The 26,550-nt window shown below is 37.0% G+C and overlaps 1 protein-coding gene across 1 annotated transcript; it reads right to left on the minus strand.

The window, feature by feature from the left end:
* Positions 1–1,580: 1,580 nt before the first annotated feature.
* On the minus strand, positions 1,581–17,934 carry LOC5565659. Its single transcript, XM_021841687.1, has 3 exons — positions 16,911–17,934; positions 2,036–2,230; positions 1,581–1,949 (listed from the first exon to the last, which is right to left on the minus strand). The coding sequence occupies exons 1-3, from the start codon at positions 16,977–16,979 to the stop codon at positions 1,836–1,838; spliced, it is 378 nt and encodes a 125-aa protein (XP_021697379.1). The 5' UTR covers positions 16,980–17,934; the 3' UTR covers positions 1,581–1,835.
* Positions 17,935–26,550: the final 8,616 nt, after the last annotated feature.

The raw sequence follows: 26,550 nt of genomic DNA on the forward strand, positions 1-26,550 counted from the left end.
GGTAAAACAATTATGATCGCTCTTCAGTTTAGGACTCGAGCCCTAAAAGTGATTCACTTCCTCGGCGAGATATTTTGACATTTCTTCATTTACTTTTTGGCTGGCACACAACTCGGCGGATTAAAGTAATGATTCGCAATAGTCAGATGATGAGAGACGTGGTTCCAATCGAGCAAATTCAATGAGCTCAAAGAGATGTTACGCAAAAGAGACGAAGAATGTGTGTTAGTGAAAAGCGATACAAAAGTGACGTCATTAACAAGCTTGGTTTCTTATGGTGACTGACAGGATGACACGCACACTAAAATTTTGTTTGAATGACCTCAATTGTTGATAGTCATTGCAAATACTGTTTATAAACAAAATCAAAATCCTCTCCGCGTTTCTCTAGTATAATCAAATTCTCTGGTTTGAGGTTGGAAAACCAGGATATGTGAGGTTAGTTTCATTGGAACTTTCGCCTGAGCGATTTTTGCGCTTGAATAAAACACGCTTCGGGACATTCTCCGCTGCCCGTAAAAATACTATTGGGTAGATAAATGAATTCTCTACCTGAGAAAGAGGAGACAGCTGGCTTAGATTGCGAGCTCCCAAAAGTCAAGGGAACCTGTCATCAACTGTCAATGAGAATATATACTAAGGTGTGGAAGAAGAAGCAACGGCTATGTATTAGTAAAGAGAAAAAACGTAAACAAAAATAACTACGTCACTAATTTACACGGCTTCTTATGGGAGCTCGCTCGTTTGTAGTTGTGAAACATTTTGCACCGTACATAGATGTCACGCACACAAAATGTCTTCTTCCTCACCTCGGTATATATTCTCATTGATCAACTGTCACTGGAAAACCGCACATTCGAAGGGCATAGCGTGAAAACCGTCAAAATTTGGCCAAACTAAAACTGTGTATGATTGAAAATTCAGGTTGTTTTCCTGTGCTCTCGCATATAAAATCGTTGATTATTTAAATATTGTCGATTGGACTCAAATTGTTATTTATTTTTTTTTAATTTTATGATCTTTTTGTTAACAAATGGATTGTGAATATGGTTTTGACCCAGTTTTGAGAAGAAGAAATCAAAGAAGCCAAGAAAACAAACCAGTTGTCAATGAGCTTTCTCCTCTCTCTCAGTTCTCTACCATTGGATCTCATTCAATTTCATACATAAGTGAAGTAAGCGGTGAAAATAAATATTTTGTTCCGAATGTTTTGAAACCATGAATGAGTTTGACATTGCTCTCGTCAACCATCATCATGACGACAGCAGGACAGCAGCACACCCCACCGGACGAATTGTCGTATTGGGAGCGAATTACAAAATATATTTAATGTTTAGCTTTTCGGTAGTTGTTAAATTTCCACTCGGCTGGTTAGCCGTAAAACCACGATTCATAATTAAAAACAAGTAAATTGAAAATAGTCAAATATTTTGGATTTTTTCAAGAATTAAAACATTATAAGTTTACTTGGAAAAGTTCCTACGCCAATAAATAACTTCTGAATGTTTTCAAACATTCATATAGGGAATTCTTGAAAAATTAAACACAGGAACAAGGTAGATTATTTTAATTTTTTATTTCATATTTACAAAATAAAAAACGCTCAAAACAGCTAACTGAAAAAAATCTCATATGACTTTGATCACGGTAAAAAATTCAGCTGGTTCATACAAATTCACTATGTCGGTTTAGGTCTTAGTACAACGTTACATTTTACAAAGTTCTCGGTACAATCATAGTCGAAACGTCTCTCTACATACACTAGGAAGGTACGATTAAAACTTAACAGCAATAAATTATAGGAATACACGATAACTAATCCCCCGAACAGGTCGTTATCCAGCTATCAGATTTCCTTCCACGTCTCGGTACAGTTCATTGTTGTTATCGTACAGTCCTAACGAATCTCCACAGTTCACGTTGGTCCACCAGTCGCACACCCGATGAGCCTAAAAATGGACAAGAACAAAAATCAGTTGCCAAAACTCCATACTCAACCGGCGAGAAATGCGATATCCGATGGGAGGCGAAATACTTGATTGAAAACGGTTCCGTTGGGGCACAGGAAAGAGAACATGTAGCCGTTCGGGAGGCACCAGTGCCAGATCTGGCAGCGTGTGTCGATATCTGCGTAGTACCCGGGCAGCTTATCCGAGCAGCGGAACGTCAAGCCGGAGGGAATCCTGTCGTACGCCGGGTAGTCCACGTCCGGTTCGTAACCAAACACTTGCTGCAAGAGGAGATTAAAAAAAAATATGGTGATTAGCTGTCATGCTGAGTGAATTGAACTATAAATACTTGGGTTTTCTAAGGATTCTACCCCATTACACCGAACCCCATTACCCCGAATGCCATTAACCCGAACCCCATTACCCCGAATTCCAAAACCCATCACCCCGAATAACATTACCTCGAATTCCAAAATCATAGGGAAATGTCATCAATATCATCATGCCAAGATAATTGTGAATTCGGGGAAATAGCATTCGGGGTGATGGGATTCGGGGAAATGGCATTCGGGGTAATGGGGTAGAGTCATCTTGTGAATGGAAGCTCAATCAAAAAATATTTGGTAGGCGTGATAGCCACGAGTATTACGCTCAACCGGTACCAAAATTTTTTTTTTTCGAAAATAGTTCTTAATAGTGAGAAATTTTCACAATACTTCACATATACACTAGTGCATGTGCCTTACTACCACATTTAAATGTATTTTATTGTAGAAACTATTTTTTTATTTAACATGAAGTTCGTAGACACAAAAGTCAATCTGGACAAATTGAGATGTAAAATTGTGAAAAATAATGCAATCGTTCTAGTGGGCTTCGAACCCACGACTCCCAATACGCTAGACTGGGCGTGTTAACCAACTACGCCACAGAACGGGTAACGATTCTGCAGCGCAATCGGCTAACCTGAAATCAAAATCCGTCACGACCCCACATTCTCCTTCACAACTCTACATCTCCTTTGGCTCTTTTAGATGCCCAATTCGACTCTCCTAAGCGTGCCTAAGAACAGAGCCGGATTTACAAAGGTGGGGGCCCGGGGGCCATTGTCTTGTGGTGGCCCTTTATCCAGAAAAGCATTTTGATAATTCAGAATAAACTAGATGTTATATTTTATCCTTTGTAATGTTTTCATTATCAGAAGTCAAACCATTTTATAACATTCAATAAATACTTTAAACCCTCAAAGAACGTAAACCAATTTTATACTAATGTTTTATATATCTTTGTAGATTTTATACATATGTTTACAGGTTAAATTCAATGCCTTTTGGTGCTTATTTTTCAACAATAAAATTAATTTCATGATTTTCTTCGTATTGGTATTGTTATTCATATTATGAATATTCTTTGTTTTAATATTCATGTCGTTGAACACACAGATTTATTTGACAATTTTGATTTGAAGAAATTTGAGCAGGACTGTTAGCTAGTCTGTTTCTAGAGACTTGGTATCTATTTAAATTAAAGGTCTCTAAAGTGTCTGTTTTAATCAAAAGAGTCTTTAAAGTCTCATTGTCCCTTGTTCTGATTGCAGTGCACCCTGATGAAAAATTCTACTGACTCCAGAGAAAAAAAACCAATGACTATAACGTGGCTTTCCAACAGGTTCTCCAAAAAAATCTTCTCACATGACTCGAGGAAAAACTTCAAGAAATATTCAAAGATTTCATCTGGAATACTTTCAGGGGCTCATGCAGGGATATCTCTAGAAATTCTTATGTGTGATTTTTCAAAATATGCTTAAAGGATTATCTCTTGAATTTTCTGCAGGAAATCCTTGAGCTCTCAAACGATAGTACCTCCAGTAATTTATTTGGGGATTACTTCATTTTTTTCCAGAAAGTATAGTCCTTCAACCGAATTCTCCAGTTGTTACTAAAGGAGATCTTACAAAGATTTTTTGAAGATGTTCTAAACGTAAATCTTTTAGGATATACTAAGGAAATCGATCGAAAAATCACCAGATTAAACCCTGTAAAACTTAGGACTTCCTTGAAAAATATCTAAAAGATTTGTTTTGAATATTCTAGTTAATTTCTATGGTTATCCTTGAAAAATCCAGTTTACACTCTTGAGATATCTGAAACAAAATGATTGGAGGAATTTCTTAGGAAAATTCTTGAACGAATTCCACGGGAAATAATAAAAAAGATAAATTTCTGACTTGGTTTTATAATGTAGAATAAAACTGTTATCTTATAGTTTCTATTATGTTATTTTTTGTATATATGTTTTATATTTGGTTCATCTTTGGTCTCTTTTTGATTCCTATCTGGTCGTTTTTTGTTCTTTTTTTTTCAAGCTAGAGGTCTCTAAAGTTCCTATATTCAAGGCACTTAACCACTATTAGCCTTGCAGTGTGATCGATAGAGTCATTTCATAATAAATATATAATTAATTAAGTCTTTTTACTTGATCTGCAGACATATATAATGCAATGCATACGAACCTAAGACACCGCTTTCGTTACAGTTGAAAAAGTCACGTTAGAAGATCATTAGGAATTCAAGAAAAAGGATGACACCCTTAATATTTGTTAATCCAATTCGTTTTTAAATCATCTTCTTCTTCTTCTTTCTGGCGTTACGTCCCCACTGAGACAGAGCCTGCTTCTCAGCTTAGTGTTCTTATGAGCACTTCCACAGTTATTAACTGAGAGCTTACTGTGCCAATGACCATTTTTGCATGCGTATATCGTGTGGCAGGTACGAAGATACTCTATGCCCTGGGAAGTCGAGAAAATTTCCAACCCGAAAAGATCCTCGACCGGTGGGATTCGAACCCACGACCCTCAGCTTGGTCTTGCTGAATAGCTGCGCGTTTACCGCTACGGCTATCTGGGCCCCTAAATCATCTTGTTTCTCGTGAAATTACCAAAATTCCATTCTGAATGTTCTAATATTTTGTTTAAGTAGATAAATAAAGATAGATGAATCTTTATTTAGGAGATTTGTAGCCCGAGGCTGGCTCAACTCTTTTTTTGTTTCAGTAATTTTTTTTTGAGTTATTTGACTTTAATATTTAAAATCACATGATGTGATTCCCAAAAGTATATACTATCAGGGCGGTTCAAAATTAAAGTGTTTGAGAATCCCATCTCCCGTATTTTCCTTACCATCCTTACCATAAAAATAGTGTTCTGTGAAATTTCCAGCTTTCTAGATGGTGATTTAAATGTGGCCCAAAGACAATATAGGTTTATATGGAAATTACTATGGAGAAATTTTGAGATATGTTCCAAACACGCTAGCACTGTAATGTAAGTACAAACTTATTATCCCATAGTAAAAACTCATTCTTCAAACCATAATACAGAAATTTGCTGGAGAAAGAAATTAGCAGACGGATAACAGAATAGATATTCATGAGTTTGTTTGCTATTATTTAGCTTAATATGGGGTTATAGCCCTGCAAACATGTACAAAAATCGCAAACAAAATTAACTCCAAAGAGATTTGTTCCCTCAGCAACATCCTTCATTAATGTTTGAAGAATGAGTTTTCAATATGAGATTATAATTACTTATATTACAGTACTAGCGTGTTTGGAAAATTTCTCAAAATTTATCAACAGTAGTTTCCGTATAAACCTACATTGTCTTTGGGCCACATTTAAATCACCACCTAAAAAGCTGGAAATTTCCCTGAACGCTATTTTTATGATAGAGATGGCAAGGAGCATATGGGAGATTGGATTGTCAAACAGTTTTAAAATTTGAATCGCCCTAGTACATTGTACTATTGCTTTGATGCTAATTAGGTATTCGTAAAAGCTTAACTATACATATGTTTGTCGAAATTTGTGGTGGCCCTTAAAATGTGGGGGCCCGGGGGCCATGGCCCTCTCGGTCTCTAGAACAACAGTGAAAGATTTTATTTTTAGCGTCGCACTGTTGCCTTGTTTGTACCACACTACTCATAAGCCAACCACAGACAAACAGACGTAACACTTAGAACAAATCGCGATCAAAATCATAGTCGAGAAGACATGTACGCCCAATGCTAAAATCGGTGTGTTTGGCCGACGGGCCAACAGATGGCGGTAGCGTGTAAACGTCAAACACGAACAAAAACGATGCGAGCGCTGCGGGTGGCGGATTGGCCACCTAACATATTTTTGAATCAATCGTTAAAAAGGTGGTCGACAGACAATGATGAGAGTGTTACGTCTGTTTGTCTGTGAGCCAACGTTTGCTCAATGAGATGGTTAGAATGGGTCCGGGCTTTCGACGTAGTCTCGTTTTTTTTCTTTACTTTTTTCTGGTCGGCCACTTTGTCCGCTTTGGGCATCGCTGGGCCAATTTGTGTAGAACTAGCTAAAATGTTTTATTGTTCACTAGCTTAGTTCCATTTTATAGTTGTATTTACTGTTTTCTCACTCGTCATCTCATTTGAAGATGCGAAGAGCGTGCAGGTACTTCTTCTCAGGGTTGGGAAAAAAAATCTGAAATTCACCCTACAGTAGCCAAACAAAGCCAATCACAGTCAGCGAAGCCAGTGAAACTCGCGCCCATCGCTGCTGTAGGCTAAAAGCCTTGAAAATTGCAAAACACCCTTTGCTAAGGGTAACTCAAAATTACTGTAGAAAAATGTTATCCTTCCCGCTGCATTTCCCGCATTTAGGGCCTTCAATGACACTAAAGCTATCAGTACACACTTTGTCAAGTGTGCAAATATTTGGCTATTTGACGTTTCAGACGTTTGCCTAACGTTTGCCGTTTGCCTATTGTTTGCCAAAGGTCAGTACACGGTGGACAAACATTTGACAAACTCTTATTTGTCCATGTTTGCCACTCGAGAACTGAACGGAGTTGCAAAGTTGACCAAATAAAACTTGTTTTGGCATACTTTTGCAATATATATTTCCTCATATCTTCAAGTATTGGCTATTACAAAATTAGACAAATATTTGCACATCAATGTTTGTGCAAATATATTTGGTCAGTACACATATGACAAATAAATTTGTCAAAATTTGGCAAATATTTGCACATTTGGCAAAGTGTGTACTGATAGCTTAACGATTTAGAAAATTCATGCACCCAACATAGGCTACTTGATGAGATTCAACGTTTTTGAACTACTGTAGTCAGAGAGCCACGTGACTTTCTCGAAATTCAAGCCTACTACTATTACCATTCCCAGCACTACTTCTTCTTGCTGATGGTGTAGCGCGGATTGTCTACTCAATGTGTGGGACTCCATCCAAATTCATGTCCACTGTTCGTTTCGTCGTGGTTCAATTTGTCGATTTTTTGGATGTTGTTTTGTAGGCTTCTGCCTACCTAAGATCTTAGCTGCCTACGAAGAAATGCCATTTGTCTCAGTTGCTCTCCGATCATTGCAGAAGATGGAACCTGGGCCCTGCATCGTCCTCCGTGATGTATCTTCGAGGAACTGGACAGGTTTTTGTTGGGAAACTGGGAATTGAACCCATGACCATCCGCTTTATAAGGCGAATGTGTAGCCACTACGCTACCAGGCCCCCCTAGAAACTACTGAATGCATGGTAAAATTAAGAACTGCATCAACAACAGAAACATTATAGATTTGGCATTATACTTTTGACCACACTATGTTGTACGGTGGGTTACACGGATAGAATGCTTTGCAGTAATCACATTTACTGCACTGCTCAGTGATTTTTACCAGATTATTGTAAACTTAACAGTTTTTTGTAGTCCGTTAAAAATCGTTGGTGCAGTTATTAATTCTATCATGGATTTGGTACATTATACAACACAATTTGTTTGCGTGTATGTGGAGAGTAGTAAATCCCGTAGTGCATCTAACTCATTCGATTTAGAAGTTTACAGATACATTATTTTACAACTTCTACGTGATTTATGTATTTTTAGCGTGGGATCCATTAAACAAGTTATTAGGAATTTTGAATTTGTTTACCGGCATATCGGTCTATTTCGCTCGAAGTAAGAGGGAGCATGGAGAAGAAAGCAATGAATACTAGATGGATAGGAACCGTAAGGGAAGGGCGAGAGAAAGTGGATTAGATGTTGAAGAGGGCATACCATATTAAACAGTATTTTTTGGAACGTCCTTCCTTGTGGCTAACGTCCCCTATGGGAACGGCTTGGTGTGTTTTTAGAATGACACTACCAAGACAACCCAGGCTGTTTAATTGTAATTGTAATTGTAATTTATTTATCATACGTGGGCCTATTAGTTTACTTTTACACAAGGTCAAGGAAAGAAAAACGTGATCAAAATTACATTGGAGAACAAATCGAATAACAATCAATAGGCGTAATGAACTAATGAAACAGTTCTAATCAAGTGCTCTAAGAGATTGCTTGAATGACTCGAACGATGCTGTTGCTTTGACATCGGCGGGTAGCCGATTCCAGCACGAAATCCCGTAGATCAGGACGCTCTTTCTCCTTGTTTGTGTGTGCGGCGGTACCACGTACATCCTCGAACGTTCCATCTGACCTCGTTGTAGACGCTCCAAGATGTATTCGGGGAGCCGTTTGTGCCAAGCTTGGTATAGGAAGTGACAGTCTTCCCAAACGAACACCGAACACGTTGGTTCAGGCGGTTTCGGTACTCTCCTTGTACTCTGTTTTCGTGTGCAAACCGAAACGCTCGAAACTGAACCTAAACCCAAACATGTGTAAAGTGAACATCGGTGCAAACGCCGGTTCGAAAACCGGTCCATTTGTACCTCGATTGCAACCGCGGTTCAAATTTTGGTGCAAATCTTCGGTTGCCTTCGAGCTTCAGAACGATGACACAAACGGAGAGACAAAAATTTTTTGATATCCACGCTTATCAATTTCTACTCATCGTGTCTTGTTGTTTGATATAGTAAAATTCTTGGTTTTTTCATAAAGTTACCACTGAATGTTACTCAAAGTATTGATCTCAATTGATCTGCTTAAATAAAACATTTATTCAAGCCTCAAGGGTCTTGCGATTTGTACCAAGAAGTTCCATATATGATCGTAGAAATTTATCCGCGTGGATTTCAACCGTTCTCTGTCTGCCTGCTTTGTGCCATTATTTGAACCCAAGTTTGAACCGAAGTACACATGTACCGGGTTCGGTTTGATACACTGGTACAGAGACGAAGCGCGTTTGTGGTTCAACACAAGTTGCAATGTTCAAACCAAAGTTGCACATCGGTTCGGTTCATGGGAAGACTGGGAAGTGACATATTCGCCGATGGTAATTGTCCGGTAGGTCGTGGCCAAGTATCGCGTTGCGGACGGGTACAGTCGTGTCATAACGGTTCATCTTGAATACGAAACGGATCGACGACTTGAAGCACCGGTGTAGTTGTTCCTTTAAGACCGCGCTCAGGCCAGGGTAGTACACGATATCACAGTATGTGAACATTGGCACTATCACTGCTTGCACTAGCTTGAGACGAACAGGCAAGGACAATACCGATCCGAAGCGCCGGAAAGTTCGTAGGGTGTTGTACGCCTTCATGGTTACTGAGTTGACCTGCTCCTTCCATTTCAGGTTGGCGTCCAGCCACAGACCTAAATCGACGACTTTGGTGCTAAGGGCAATCGTTTCTCCGCAAAATTGAATTGCATTATTCGGGACAACACTACCTTCTTTGCAGAAAATGATCGCCTTCGTTTTCTTCGGATTAGGAAAAAGTCTATTTTCGTCAGCCCAGTTTTCAGTACACATCAGGTCACCATTGATAGCATCCACTAGCCGATCAACACTATCGTTAGGTGCAGAAACATATATCTGCACATCGTCGGCGTACATGTGGTAATCACATTTTAGCACTGCAGCTAAGCTGTTTATGTACATGCTAAACAACAGCGCGCTTAAACATGACCCCTGGGGTGTACCATCGACGAGTCCTCTTTCCGACGACAGTCCATCACCGTATCTAACCGCCTGGCTCCTGTTCCCTAGGAAGGATGCGATCAGCTGAACAGCGCAGTCATCGAAATCGAATTCGCTCCGAAGCTTATGTTGCAGCTTCGAATGCTTCACGCAATTGAAGGCCAGAGAAAAATCTACTAGAACCATCACGGTGCAAAAGTTGTTATCGAGGTTGTTGTATATATCGTGCACAACCTTCACCATCGCCGTTGTGGTACTATGGTGTGCTCTGTAGGCAGATTGGTGTTTGGCAAGAAGGTGTGGTTCTGTCGTGTTTAGGAACCCAGTGATCTGTTCAAGAAGGATCTTTTCCAGAATTTTGGAGATCGCGGAGAGTACACTTATTGGCCTGAAATCTTTTGGTTCGATCGCGTTCGCCGATTTACGTAGCGGTGTGACGATGGCTTTCTTCCAAATGGTAGGAAAAGCTCTAGCATCGATGACGGCGTTAAACAGATTCACCAAAAGTGGCAAAATGAAGGGACAAAGCATTTTAACGAAAGAAGCAGGAATATTGTCAGATCCAGTTGCATTCGTACTAATATCAAATAGTTTCATAGCTACTTCCGTTGGGTTGGTGTGTCTGAACTTGAAACGTCCTCGTGCTGGTCGGTTAATGATGCTGATACTGTTCACCATGTTCGGAGTAACGGTCTGTCTTCCTGTCCCTAGTTGTTCATGGCCTTCGGCAAAAAACTCGTTCAGGAGGTTTGCGTCGAAAACAGCATCATTTTCTGATTGCTTTGAGCTATTGTGGATTCAATCTCGCCTCTCCGGAGCAAAGTTCTTGTTTGCATAACGGCGTTTAGCTGTAGCTACAAGGGTAGCTGCACGATCTCGTTGCACGCAGTAGTCTTGCCAATTGCGATCACCTCTGGCCCTATTCGGGTTCCTGGCGTAAAGCTTGTAAGCTAAATCCCTGGGTTTCCTCACACGGATGTCAGTGATCAGATAAATGATTTCGTGGTCCGAAATAGAGCTACCCGCTGCTGTAGTAGATTTCACAATCGATTGCGGAGAGTCTGTCACTAGAAGATCGATGGTTGTTGCGGAGGTGTCAGTAATCCGAGTAGGGGGTGTATTCAAGACATTTAACCCAAAAACGCCGTGTAGCCTCTTGACAGCTAAGAGGTTGTATGAGGGTTGAACTGCCGTGATATTAACATTATAATCACCAACAATGTAGACCCTATCTAGGCTGAACTCGATGAGATCCAGAAGTAGCTTCTCATAGCTTTGAACGAAAAGCTGGTTGTTGCTGGACGGGTTATAGAGCACTACAACTCCGATGTCGTAGTTGTTGATTCGAGCCTTAACGATAAGATATTCCAAGCGTTGTGCAATTGGAATGGTAGGATCGAACGATGATTCCAGAATAGGTGTGGCTTTGATGCTTTTCGCTACATACAAGCCCACACCACCACAGGTCTTTGCTCCACGGCCTCTTCCACCAGGCAACGAGTGTCGGATGAAATTGTATCCTGGTATCTTGATGGGGCCCACCGGAGCGGTTGGTTTGAATTTCGTCTCGCTGATGCCAAAAAAATGGTACTGCTTTTTGTCTAGAGCTAGTTTAATCCCGTTAATATGTCGCTCGAGGCCCCGGACATTCAGGTGACCGATCCGAAGGTTGTTACCGTTCGCTGCCATTCTTGGTAGGTTTTGCTGATGGTAGATGTCGCTATTGTCTTGAACTTGCCGACCCGTCAGCAGAAACGGCGTCAAAGAAGATGGAAGATTTGTCCGCCGTAGCAATATCGTCGCCGATAGGATTCGATAGGATTCGATAGGATGATAGAAATGTACCGTTTCTGGTAGGGCAATCGCACAGATACGGAGTCACTGGTATGGTATCACTGAGGAAACGGAACGTATGAGGTACATAAGAATTTCTTATGGAATAACGACATAAGAAGTATTTCGTTCTTCATTTGAGAATCATATAACATTCCACAACAGACTTATGAAATAACACTCATTACATAGACAGATATAATTCCATAAGAAACTCTTTTTGGATATCAAACGCATTGATCATTGGCATTCATAAGACAATCTAATGGAGTACGATTTTCCTAACAATTTCATACGAAAATCTTATGAATTACGTGGAGAGATGCTAATAACAAAATATTCACGATTGAGATTCATAAGCGCGCGTATGACAGTAACACTTGTGAAAAACAGTCGACTTCCTATCAAAAACCACGTAAGAATTTCATACGAAATTCTTTTGGAATAAAGACATAAGAAGCATCTAATGAGACTCATAAGAAAAACTTGTGAACTTCCATCGATCATTACGTTCATAATACAAATAGGTATAATATCATAAGATACTGTTATGAAGGATCATAGATATCAATTCTGGAATTCTTTAGGACCATTATGTATTTAGAGAATCGCTCTTTGAATTCAGAAAAATAAAGATATTCATAAGATGTCTACACTGAAAACATTCTACAAGCTCGATCAATGTGTTTCACACGTGAATTTTCACTAATTGTAAAACACATCAATCGATGGTGTAAAACCAGTCGCTATCGGCAATCGAAATTCAAATGTAAAACACGTTAATTTACAAATTTTCGAAAAGTTGGCTGAAGAATTTATTAGCGATTACTTAATATTCTGATACCAGGCACTCATTACGGGGGCCCGGTTTCACCAAAAATAACATGTTATTAAACATGTTACGCGTGGGTAGCAAATGTTAGTCCTTGTCATGTTAGGCAAACTAGTTCTACTAGTGATTGATATCGCAATTGCAAAACACAATCAAATCATATGTAAAAGCCTTTGCTATCGAACCAAAGTCAAACCTTAGCAGTATTAAAAGTTTTACACGTTATATCACCTTGCCATTTGACACGACAGATCCACGTTGAAAATAATATGGATCGAACGTGTGGATTATTTTCAGTGTAATGATAACGACAAGAATTTCTTGTGAATATCGGACGTTTTGTGTTTAATAAGAATCTTATGAAAGAGAGAATACCAGTCAAGAAATCAATTCACAAGCGTTCTCTTATGAAATTCGTACGCAATTTCTGGCTCAGTAATGCCCTCTTCAACATCTAATCCAATTTCTCTCGCCGTTCCCTTACGGTACCTATCCATCTAGTATTCATTGCTTTCTTCTCCATGCTCCCTCTTACTTCGAGCAAAATAGACAGATATTCCGGTAAACAAATTCAAAATAAAATTATCACGGTCGATACCTTTGTGTGTTATTACGAACAAATCAGTAGTTCCTTGTCACTGTGTATAACCGTTACAAAAAGCTTTGTAATACCAAGCTAAACATTTGTAGTGTTTCGTTGAAGCTCACTACACGCCTATGAAATTTCACTTATATCATTGGCTGTTAAACTAAACTGCCATTTTGATGGAATCAAGCCTCCATTGTCATTATGGTAAATCTGAACTGAGTAGAGATGATAGTTTGATTTCGTACTTAAATAATTTGCTTTCTGAGTAGATTCATGCTAACGTACACGAAATTCAGATTTCTTTACTCGCTGTTAATAACATTCAAGTAGTGCCTTAGATTTATAGAAAAATGAACATTTGTAGCGCTTCCGGATAAAAGCTCATTGAACGCTCATTGAAATTTCTACTTTACATAGGATATGTGTTGGGAAATTGTATACCATGCGTCCACATCATTCTCATTTTGGAGAGTGTTGGAGCGAACGCACTATGATTAAAGTAGGGTAAACAGGTATAATACGCCATCAATAAGGAAAAAAACTGCTCTATCAAGGTGTTATTTTGTTAGTTTGTCATGCTCTGCATGCAACTTTCTCTTGCCAGGTAGCTTCTAAAAAGAGCACAAATCGTTTTTCGTAAACGGTCTAAATTTTGACGTTTCAAAACAAACCGGGCAATATGCCCCTTCCATAGAAAAACGTTCCACAGAGTTGTACAAATGGTCGAAGAGAAATTCCACCACTTGCTAATCTTAAAAGGGTCCATTAGCAGTCTTCTCCCGGTATTTTTTTTTGTAATAAGTACAATAGTAAAGGAATGGCTTCATTTATAACGAGGCTTGCTTATCGGATGCAACAGTTTGCGCCAAAAAGCTGATTTTCGATATTTTTGAAATATCTATTGCTTTTTCATACTTCTCAAAGATCTAATATGTGCAACATCATTTTTTCGTGGATATTTAGGATATGTAACCATATTTACGTGTTAAAGAAATCTCAATCCCTAGAAAATAAAGTGGGGCGTATTGCCCGGTTGGGGCGCATTATCCCGATTTATCCTAGATGTACTAATATAATGAGGACAGAAAGAGATATCGGTACAGGTATACCTCGATTTAGTGGACATTTTGATTTCAAAATTGTTCATAAAATCGAATTGTCTATAAAATTGAAGCAAATTTATTATCTCATATTTTGTTTTCTGTCCAGTTCAAAGGTAGGGGTAGTATGGACACCCGGGGCAGAATGGACATCCCATGTTTTTTCGCTTAAGCGAATAATTTTACACTTTCGATGCAAACAGTATTTAAGTTGCCTGTCGAAAGAGTAAATTATCCACTAAAATTTCAGAAAAAATGTTTAAAACATTGATTTTATACCGAAAAATTGAGCATGATTTTATTTCGTTCGAAAATTATAACATTCACACCTCACCAAATGAGTTCTCAAAGGAAAATGACTGCAAGTTGACCGATAATGTAGCTCTTGATTGAATCTTCAATTATTTATGCTATATTCAAAAATATAGTACATTTTTGCCTGGTACTTTAAGACATTAAATGACTTATAAGAAAATTTCTTATACTGTTGGGGCAATATGGACACCGGATGACAAAGTAGAGCTTTCACTTTAAAGAGAAAGAAATATATCTTCAAACACAAAATTATCCAAAAAATATTTAGCATTTAATGCAATGATTATGATGCGGAACCGCAAATCGGTTGAAAATTGTCAATTCTTGATTAAAACTAACCTGGAGGCAAAATTTGAAGCATATCTACGGTAAATGTCGTAAATTGGTTTCAATCATGTGGCACAGTGACCTTTCACTATGGGTACCTGAATATGTACTTCATTTTTTAATAAGGAGAATCTTCCATGTTTGCAAGTATGAAGAAAATATATCCAAACTTTTTTGCAATCGACTACAAATGACACGCAAGCTTCGTCCTTTGGCGGAGAGGCCTGTGTCATCCGCAAACAAGGATTTTTGACATCCCCGAGGTAACTCAGGTAAGTCAGTTGTGAAAATATTGTATAATATTGGTCCCAAAATGCTGCCTTGGGGAACACCATCTCTTACAGGAAGTCTTTCAGATCTGGAGTTTTGATAATTAACCTGAAGTGTACTTTGAATTACATACTCTAACAATGTATGTTGAAAAATTAAAGTTTTTTAATTTTACGATCAAACCTGGCAAACACTGTCGAATGCTTTTTGTATGTCTAGAAGAGCAAGACCAGGCTATACTTCAGATTTGTTGGAACGGATCAAATTTGTTACATGTAAAAGTTGATGAGTGGTCGAATGTCCATGGCGGAATCCAAACTGTTCATTGGCAAAAAAATAATGTTCGTTGATGTGGACGTTCATAATAACCTTTTCAAAAAGTTTACTGATGGAGGAAAGCAAACTGATTGGACGATAGCTAGAAGCTTCTGCAGGATTTTTGTCTGGTTTTAAAATTGGAACAACCTTAGCATTTTTCCATTTGTCAGGAAAATATGCTAATTGAAAACATTTGTTGAATATATCAACTAAAAATGATAAGCTACTTTCTGGAAGTTTCTTGATGAGGATGTAGAAAATTCCATCATCGCCAGGAGCTTTCATATTTTTGAATTTTTTAATAATAGTTCTCACTTCTTCCAAATCAGTCTCCCAGGAATATTCGAAAACGTTCTCTTGATTGAGAATATTTTCAAAATCCTGAATAACTTGATTTTCAATTGGACTAGTAAGTCCTAAATTAAAACTGTGCGCGCTTTCAAACTACATAGCATGTTTTTGAGCTTTTCCGCAATTAGTTAGTATTAATTTGGTTTTCTCTTTCAATGCCGGTATTGGTTCCTGAGGTTTTTCCAAAATTTTAGATATTTTCTAAAAGGGCTAAGAGCAAGGGTCCAATTGAGAAATCTTATGTTCAAAATTTTTGTTTCTCAATTGTGCAAAACGTTTCTTGATTTCTTTCTGCAAATCCTGCCATATAATTTTCATAGCAGGATCGCGAGTGCGTTGAGATTGCCTTCTCCTCACCTTTTTAAGACGGATCAAGAGTTTAAGATCATCGTCTATAATCACGGATTCAAATTTGAGTTCACATTTTGGAATTGCAATGCTCCTGGCTTCAACAATGGAATTTGTTAAAGTTTCAAGAGCATTGTCAATATCAAGTTTTGTTTGTAAAGAAATGTTGACATCAAGATTAGAGTCAATATACGTTTCATATGTATTCCAGTCGGCTCGAAAATAATTGAAAGTGGAGCTGATAGGATTGAGAATCGCTTCATTGGATATTTGAAATGTAACAGGGACATGATCAGAATCAAAATCAGCATGAGTAACTTATTGGCTACAAAGATGACTAGAGTCGTTTAAGACCAAGTCAATCGTAGATGGATTTCTAGAAGAGGAAAAACATGTAAGGCTATCAGGGAATTGAATTGAGATATATCCTGAAGAGCACTCATCAAATAAAATTCTGCCGTTGGAATTACTTTGAGAATTATTCCATGACCGATGTTTGGCATTGAAATCACCAATGACAAAAAATTTTGACTTATTGCGAGTCAATTTTCGCAAGTCAGTTTGGAGCAAATTAACTTGCTGTGCAGAGCATTGAAAAGGCAAATAGGCAGCTATGAAAGTATATTTACCAAGCTGTGTTTCAACGGAAACACCTAAAGTTTCAAAAACTTAAGTTTCAAATGACGAAAACAGTTGATGTTTTATACGCCTATGAATGATTATTGCAACTCCCCCACGTGCCCCATCAAGTCGATCACTACAATAAATCGGAAAACGCATAATTACCCCATTTATTTGATGGTTCCTAAGCAGGTACACTCCGAACACCGACACAATGACAATGTACTTCCACATGACGATGCTGAGGCGTTATCCAATCGCTTCTGTGTCACGGTCACGTAAAGTTCGTTTAGCTTTCCTCTGATCTCCAACGTCAATCCCCAATCTACTTCTGGGTGGCTCAAGTTTTTCACGATTTACTTTCTTCGTTTTGGATTCCCAACAGTTACCTAATCACTTTGATCCGCACCGAAAGCACTGTATCATCAACGATTTAGCTAATTCGGTTTACCAGTCTTCTAGTTTTCAGGAAGTAACCGATCTTCTGACGCACGATCCCAATTCCACAACGATTTTTTTTTGTTACTATTCGTTTTGTGTAAAACCACTTCTGTTCCTCATGTGCTCTTTCTTGGTTAACTTTATGTAATAATTAAACTTCAACCACCAAGCATTTGAAGCCCTCTTCAAGCCGATACTGAATCTTCAATGCACTACTTGTAATTTTCGTTGCTGTTGGCCTCTCTTCACCTTCTATGCGTTTTGCGTTTTAAGTTCCCGTCTCACAAGCGGCTCACTCAGTACGATTATGCTTTTGTGCTGCTTCTGGCTTCCACCGATTATGATTATCTTGCAAAGTGGGGTGCGATTTAATCAGCATCTCATTTGCACAAATTTCATCTTCAGATGCACATCTCAACCACCCATCCGGTAAACGATCGAACACTTCTTACGATTCCAACCGCAGCTACTTCTCACTCACGTGGCAGTAATTCACACACAATGACCGCAGCTGGCTCTGAATAAGGGTCCAAACACTCTGCACTCAACTCTTAGCACACCTTCAGAGTCCAGTCCACCCTAATCGAAGATTGATTGGTTGATTGATTGATGAACTGCTCCCGATTTCTTGGTTCTCACTCGATCCGATTGATTGGAAACTCTTCGAACCGCGAGCAGTTCTTAGACTTTTCACCGTCTTTTCTTACCGAAACGAGCATAAAACGAGCATCCCCGGCGAGATTAGCAGATCAAATGAACATGCACCTCGACACGGCGGAGGGATTTATACATTAACACCCCACTGACTGACTAACCTAACTGACTGTTGATCCCATGGTCTGCCAAAGGGGGTTGTTTGGATGGATGCCGAAAGTTAGGGGTATGCGATATGCATTGTTAATCTTACCATTTTATGCTCTCTCAGCTGTTGACAATCGTCAACGAGAAGGTACAGAAAGGAAACGTTTCCGAGAATTTAATCAGTTTATTGGAACAGGATTAAAATCTGCCTGCAAATGGCAATACATTGTTTTAGTAGAGTAATGATTAAATGAATCAGAATTTGACTTACGTTTAGTATTCCTTATTTTCTTCTTTTCGTCTGGTTTTCTTCGCAGAGTTTTCGCGCGATCCTTTCCTCTGTAATATACGTTGTTCAGATGAAGATCTCTCTCAAGTACATACATCTTGTTATTACAAACTAACCTGTATACGTGAAGTTAATCCTGAATACGTTACCCTCGATAAAGGTTATCCAAATAATGATAAAGATTGGTTTGCTACTAAGAACGTTATGTAGTGAATATGGTGACAAATTTCAAACAATTTGTTTGCCTTACCAGTAAATATATAATAAGAGGAGATTTACTGGTATTTAAAGATCTACACACACGTAAGGGTGCAATTTTTTATCCTAATTTAGCTGACAGACCCTTGAAATATTTTGAAATTAGTTATAAGGTATAATTCAATGATTCTGAGCAATCTGTACCACTTTAGCCGTAATCTGAATAATATTAGGTTCGAATTCATGAGAGTTGGTAAATTTCACTTAGGCGAACTAATGGATATTGATCACTAACAGAATTCAATTCTTGCAATTCATTCTCGTTCGATCTTGTTGTGACGTTGAAGCAAACATGACCAATCGACCCGTCCTAGAGTTGTAGGCCACATCTTGACATTTAATCAATGATCTACCTATCGTTTGTACATCGACGCGCCGACCGAGGGGTCGTAACACTCAGCATTTATCAATTAGAACGAAAAAACATTCTTTGTGGATTTCATCAAATATTTAATCCTAATGTTCACCTAGTTTTCCAAATATGTGTTCTTTTCACATTTACTACAATATCTTTGCTTCTATGTTTCTATTTACATTATTGAAGAAAGTTAAACAATGTTTTTCACGCAAAACTAGTATTCTTGTACAAATATGCAACATCTGTACTTTTGGATTAAGACAACCAAAGAATAAGATGGATAATTTTTACGTACTATACCTTTCATGCACCTTTGAATGAACTGTTTCATGTGCAATCATTTGTCCTTTCAAATGTTTAAATGATTAGCATTAGCATTGAGCATTTCTCCCAAATTCGTAGGTGGTATAGTAGGGCGGTTCATATTTAAAAAATGAAAATCCAACCTCCCTTATCTTCCCTACCTTATCTTCCCTACCATTCTTATCATAAAAATAGTGTTCTGTGAAATTTTGAGCTTTTTAGGTGATGATTTAAAGGTGGTCCAAAGACAATGTAGGTTTATATGGAAATTATTATAGACAGGGTGTCTACTACCTGGAAAAACCTGGAAAACCTGGAATTCTCAGGGAATGTTATTCAGCCTGGAAAAATCCTGGAAATCTCAGGGAATTTTGGCCACATTCAGGGAAATAATTTTGAAAGAGTAATTTATGGTTGAATATGTCCACGAATAACTATTTCGAAACTATTTTTGCGCAATATTTAATATGAAAAATTTAATTAATGAAATGAAAAATGCTATTTGAACGATTCTGTTCATTAATAAACTTGGACGTTTTCCGTTAAATGCTTTCAAATAATTCGCCATATATTTATCATAAAGTACTAAAATCATCGATTATTCGTTGTTCCGGAAAAAATGTCTGTTCCAGGTTATGAATCTGCATGATTAAAATCAGGGGCGACTCGTAACCTCACTTTTTATCTGATCTACGATTCCTAAAATCAATGTTTTGGCAAATTTACAATCAAATGCAACAATTAAATGATTGCAATCAACTATTAAAACTACTCTCTACTTAGTAGATGCGCATTTGTTGTGGAAATTCATGAATTTGTATACGTAGAACAGGTAGAGTTGAGGTTAGGGAATCGCCACTGATTAAAATTTTCAAAGGTAGCAGTAATATTACACAGCTTCACAGCTTGACAAAAATAACATTTTTACGTTTCTCAAAGATCGAATCATGTGCCTAGTAAATTTGGGGTTGGTGTATTTGAAGCTGATTTCGAAAATGTTCCAGCACATTACAATTTTGAGCTACGGGTCCTCAAAGTTGTATAAAATGCTGTTTTTTAATGTTGAAAGTTAAACTACGATTAGTGGTATAGATCATTATATCTCTCCTACGAATAATCATCAGAATAGGATTATGTAGGATTCAATGTGGTTTGAATGCACGATTAAAGGTTGAATAAATCGATGTTTTCAACATGCCGCATCATCACACAAAATTATTCGTTCCTATTATATGGCAAGATACCATACTTTTCTAATGCACTTACAAATAACTTTTAAAGCCTGGTTTGCTACTGAAAAGGAATCGCTAAAGAAATTTCTCGTCGATTCCTTGCAGAAATTTTCTACTGCAACTCCCATTTGAACTGACATTTCTTCTTAGCTGCGTACTGCCATCAGAAAAAAGCGTATTCTTGATCAATTCCTTGCAGAAATTTCTCTTGCATCAAAATAGGCCGAGAAATAACTTGTCAGCAGCGAATCAGGCTTAAGCTTTGAAAATATTATGAAATTTGTTGGAAAGTATTCTCTAACACATTAACTTTGAATTCTGTAGTAAACTAGAAAATATTTAATAAATCGGCCATGGTTTCAGTAACTCTAATATAAATAAATAGCAGTATTTTGATGCTTGAAACAAAGAAAATGTTGATTGATTAATGTAAAAGATTGACGCATACACTAGTAAAATGAATACTTTTTAATGGAACTTCTGAATAGATCATTTTCTTTAGACCAGACTAGCTGTTAAGAGCCCACTCTCAGAATATTCCTGTTTTTCGTATAAATTCTAATGAAATACAGATACTATCAAGGGGGACTATAATGCGACTATTCAACAGGCTCATCTGGATTTTTTTCTCAGATCCCTCCAGAAAAAAAAATCAAGAAATATCTAGAGTAATTCCAAGAGATTTGATTTGGAATACTTTCAAAGATGTTCTCTAGAATTGTTTCTCTACCAATTATCCCAGAAATTCATCCAGCGACTTTTTGAAGGATGCTTAGAGGAGTTTTTCCAGATTGTGCTCCGGTAATTTCTTCATTTATTTCTTTGATTTATTTTTTCGAAAACTTTTTCAAACTACACGGTCGGTAAAATTTTACTGGGTTTTGGAACTACCGAAAAAGTCAGTAAAATGAAAACTGTCGCCACGCGTAATTGAAAAGCAAATTCCACCATGTTTTATTTTTTATCGATATATGATATAAAAAGGAAGCTCTCTGCAAAATTTCAGTAAAAAATCCCTGTTTTTAGATTTCTGACATTTTTATTTTAGTTTACTGACTTTTTTGGTAGTTCCAAAACCCAGTTATTTTTACCGAACAGATTGAGTGTGTATGCACTAATGCTTCAAACGATTCCTCCAGTTGTTGCTCTGAAGAATTTTGCAAAGATTCATATGCAGAAATTTCTTCAAGAAAACCCACAATGATTTATTCCATAGTTTTGAAGAAATTCGCTTAGAAATTTTACTAAGGAACCCCACCAGATTTCCTATGCTTTTTCATGTGAATTCCTTCAGAGTTCATTTATGGTAACTTCCAGGAATTGCTCCAACAGTTTCTCGAGGAGTTATTCGAGGAAATCCATTAGGAAGGAAACTTGATCGTCGATTTATCATAATTGTCCTATAGATTTTTTTCTATGAGTTTCTTCAGCATTTCATCCAAATGTTTTCCAATGAATTTATCGAATAAAATACCCTTGGAATCTTCTAAAGTTTATTTAAGGTTCCACACCAGTTAACACTACTGCACATTTTTCAGTAATTACTCTGATCATTCTTACACAAACTTCTTTGGGAATTCCTTCCAATGTTATTCAAGGAATTAGAATTCAGAAAATCCTACGGGATAAGCTATTCGATTGATTTTTGTTTTCAATACCTTAACAATTGATCTAGGAAATCTTCTAAAACTTCCTCAAGTGTCCAGGAGTTCTTTCTGGGATCCTTATTCATCAAGAGTTATGTAATCACAGAGTCAAATTCAAGAAAGAATGTTATGGAGAATTCCGGAGTTCTGTCAGAGATCCTTGTATAAATTTGTCAAGGTATACTTAAAACTCACATAAGGATGCTCTTTAGAAATCCCCGCAGTTTATTTTTTCGAAATTTCCTGCAAATAAATCTGAAAAATTTGCGTTAGAACTTCCTTGGAAAATAAAAAAAAAAAGAATAATTCCTTAAGCAATTTTAAATTTTTGAAGAATGTTGCAGAAAGTTCTAGAGAAATTGATGAGAAAATCAATGGATGTTTTATTTTAGAATTTGGAACTTCCTTCAAAAATTAAATGGGAACGGCCTTTGGAGAAATTCCTGATAGAATCTCCGTAGTAATTTATGAGGTTATACTCAGACATATTTGAAGAATTTCTTAGAATGTTCGTGAAAAATCACAAAACAAAATCCTGAAGAAATATTCGGAGTGATATGTAAAACAAATCCACAGTAAAACGAGCAGTAATACTTGTCGTAATGTCACAAGGAATTCCAAGCAAAAACAGTCTTAGACATATTTTTAGAGTAATGTCTGTTCAAATGAGGAACCAAACTCTCATGTTGTGGTTCCTGTTAGGTTTATTTTTGTATTCATAATTCTTCTTTTATATTCATGGTAGTTTTTTTTTTCATGCAAGTGGTATCTTAAGTTCCAATTTCTCAAGACATAATCTAGGGAAAATACAAAACGTCCTCCACAGAAACATTCTGGGAACGTCGTTGATGTAAATATGAATTAAATTTAAAGGAAGAGGAAACTTTTTCCTTTAGTTCGAATAGAATTTTATTCCTATCTGATTTTGATGATTATTGTATATTATATGCTTATTTCATAAGCACAACTGTTTTTTTTGTGGAAATTGAATGAAAATCACTAAATATTTATTCAGTTTTTTATTATGTTATTTACACATTTAGAACAAACAGATAATGAGTTATTGTTTTTACTCAAGTAAAAAAAAATACTATATTTTAATTTAAGTTTTAAACGGCCCATCTTTGAAAACCATTTTTTTTATCTAATATCAGCTACTCGTCAATCATTCATGTATATTTGAGAATTTCATGAACCTGGAATTATTTTTAAGAACCTGGAAAAACCTGAAAATATTAGGGAATTTGAGAAATGTGAGAAATTTTGGAAAAAGTTCCGAACACGTTAGTACTGGCATGTGAATAAAAAACTTCTCATCCCATAGTGAAAACTCATTCTTCAAAGCATAATAAAGAAATTTGCTGAAGAGAGCAATTCAATCCGACGGACAGCAGAAGAGATATACATTAGCGTGTTTGGTATTATTTTGCTTCATAAGGGATAATAGACCTGCAAACATGTACAAAAATCCCAAACCAAATTAACTCAAAAGAGATTTGTTTCTTCAGTAACATCCTTTATTGAGGTTTGAAGAATAAGTTTACACTATGGAATGAAAAGTTTGTAATACATTACAGTACTAACGTGTTTCGAACATTTCTCAAAATTTCTCCATAGTTATTTCCTTATAAACCTACATTGTCTTTGGCCCCCCTTGAAAACATCACCTACAAAGCTGAAAATTTCTCAGAACACTATTTTTATGGTAAGAATGGTAAGGAAGATATGGGAGATTGGGTTTTCAAATATTTTTAAATTTTGAATCGTCCTAATTAGAGTGTTCACTTCCCGGGCATTTTTTTTACAATACAATTTGTTTACAATAAAATATGACGATAAAGTAACTTTCCACGCCAAAAAGGTAATTTGAACATATTATACACGATTGTCACAATAATGGCAAAGTGACGCAAATGAATAATAACAATAACAATAATGACATACTATTTTTTATGATAGTGTTATTCAGATGAAGTATCTTAACAAAAATCAAAGCTTACCTTGACTTATTACCGATTTTATGTATATGTTTTTCAAATTCTTTATAATTTAAATGAAAATGTGATAAACATTCAAGTCATAATATCCAAACAATTTGCTTCAGATTGAAGGTATTGTAGTGGATCATGTTAAAGTCTGATTACTGAAAACTATCGACTTAAGTTTAGATGTACTCTCAGCTTAAGCTTATTAACACGACTAATGTTGAAAAGAAACGCCAAAAATAACCTTTACGTTTAGACAATTTAGAATATTGTTCACTACCAAATCGTTTGGAATTAAAATTTAGTAGTTTTTATCAAATTTTAGGACTTATATCCCAGGAAACGGAAAATCCCGAAATATCCCAAATCTCTGAATTTTTTTATCCCGGGATGTCCCGGAATTAACACTAATGAACTGGAGTGTTCGCCCGAGATCTTCAAGTAGTTTTGCACTCCGTCCATCGTTGCTCTAATTCATCTTCTGAGCTTCTAGTTTTTTGCGGTCTATACTGTCGCAAAAAGATCTGGTCCGTTGTCGAGCGGCCATACATGAAACCTGCTTGATAACTTCCTACAAACTCGTTTACTATAGGTGATAAGACAAATTTTAATTTGACATTAAAATTGTCGATGCACTGATAGATAACTATTTCAAATTGAGACTACATTGATCGCATCACTGATCAAGGTGAATCCTGATCATGTAACTTTTGAACCCTCCCACAAACAAAACTTCTTCCTGTGAAAACCATGGAGATGCAGAGGTGATCTCGGTCTTTAGTAGCAATGGACGTCACACTCATAACACAGCGTAACAAAAATGACATTTTTGCGTGTCTCAAGGATCAAATTATGTGTCTCTAGTAGATTTTGGGTCGTTGAATTTGATGCCGTTCTCAGAAATGTTCCAGCACGTCACAATTTTTAGCTACAGGTAGCCAAATTTGTATAAAACACAGGTTTTATTAATGTTTACATGAAATTTAAAGTATAATTTATTAAACTTTTTTGTGACTTATAAGCGATTTCTTCACCACCGCTTAGGCCTTAAACCTGGTTTAATCGTATGGGTAAACCTGGTTTACGGCTTAAGTGAAGGTGAAGAAATCGGCCCTTAACCCACCAATCATGAAAAATATTACTTGAACTTTCAATTTAGATATAATTTGATTGCAAATTTTGCCATTGAATTCAGTTTGAAGCGATTTTTTCAACATGCTTGCAGTCTCCATATAAAATTCTTCGTTTCTCTTATATGGCGGCATAAGACAATACTTTTCAGAACCACCAAAAAACAACATTTTACCAGCGGAAGAATTATGAACTTTGTTGAAAAGTGTTGTTTAAAACATGAAGTTTGAATTTTGTGATAAATCAAGCAAGTAGATTGCCATACAAGTTGGAAAATTTGTATGCAAGTTGGCTGAAATCGTCAAATTTAGCATTTTCAACAGTCAATATCTCAAAAACTAAACGTGCTATGATATTTTTGAAAACGGCAATGGATTCAGCAATACCTAATTGAGTAAATAGTGGTATTTTGGTGCTTGAGACAAAAACGTGTTCCGCAGTGTAATCCTTCCCTTTCTCGATGACCGTAAGGACGTGGCCGGCTAGACTCCAATGCTGCATCTGTTGGTTCCCTGTACAATTTTGATTACTACGGTCAATTACGGAGTAGTAACTACGAATTTGTACGGAAATCAATGCTTATGCTAATATCAAACTCATCCGAAAAAGTAACAAAGTTAATAGATTTATGTATGAAAAAGTGTCTCAACTTCGATCAATATTTATCTTCTTCTTTCTGGCGTTACGTCCCTACTGGGACAGAGCCTGCTTCTCAGCTTCTTATGAACACTTCCACAGTTATTAACTGAGAGCTTACTATGCCAATGACCATTTTTGCATCCGTATATCGTGTGGCAGGTACGAAGATACTCTATGCCCTGGGAAGTCGAGAAAATTTCCAACCCGAAAAGATCCTCGACCGGTGGGATTCGAACCCACGACCCTCAGCTTGGTCTTGCTGAATAGCTGCGTGTTTACCGCTACGGCTATCTGGGCCCCTCAATATTTATATCAGGCTCAAATTTTCTGATTTCCTATCTTTATTGTTAAAAAATAGGATTATATCACGACTATATTGAACAATATGCTTTTAAATGCTCAATTTGATTTACGTAACGGTAAAGAAACAAACGACTGTCTAGCTTTGCTTTAATACTTATTCAACAGGTCTTTGTCGACAAGGGTCCTGAAATTGTTCAATATCTCAAATAATAAGACAGAGCTTGTCCTTGCTATTACTTTGGCAAATTTAAAGTTTAATTAGCTGTTATTTGAGTGGGGAATAAAATAACAGCTTTATTATACAGTCATCTCTCTCTTACTCGATATTCTGTATCTCGATATTTCCCCTAACTCGATGGAATGCGCGGTCCCTTCAATCTAGCATGCTTTGATACCTCTGTAACTCGATACCTCTCTAA

The sequence above is a fragment of the Aedes aegypti genome, chromosome 2 (genome assembly GCF_002204515.2).
Source record: "Aedes aegypti strain LVP_AGWG chromosome 2, AaegL5.0 Primary Assembly, whole genome shotgun sequence".
Taxonomy (NCBI): domain Eukaryota; kingdom Metazoa; phylum Arthropoda; class Insecta; order Diptera; family Culicidae; genus Aedes; species Aedes aegypti.

Excerpts from the sequence above, each read along its gene's own strand:
- LOC5565659 (XM_021841687.1), bottom strand. The coding sequence starts at position 16,979 with ATGTGGAAGTACATTGTCATTGTGTCGGTGTTCGGAGTGTACCTGCTT. Across the intron at positions 2,231-16,910 it reads GGAACCATCAAATAAATGGG|CAAGTGTTTGGTTACGAACC; the intron begins GTAATTATGCGT and ends CTCCTCTTGCAG. Across the intron at positions 1,950-2,035 it reads ACGGAACCGTTTTCAATCAA|GCTCATCGGGTGTGCGACTG; the intron begins GTATTTCGCCTC and ends GTCCATTTTTAG.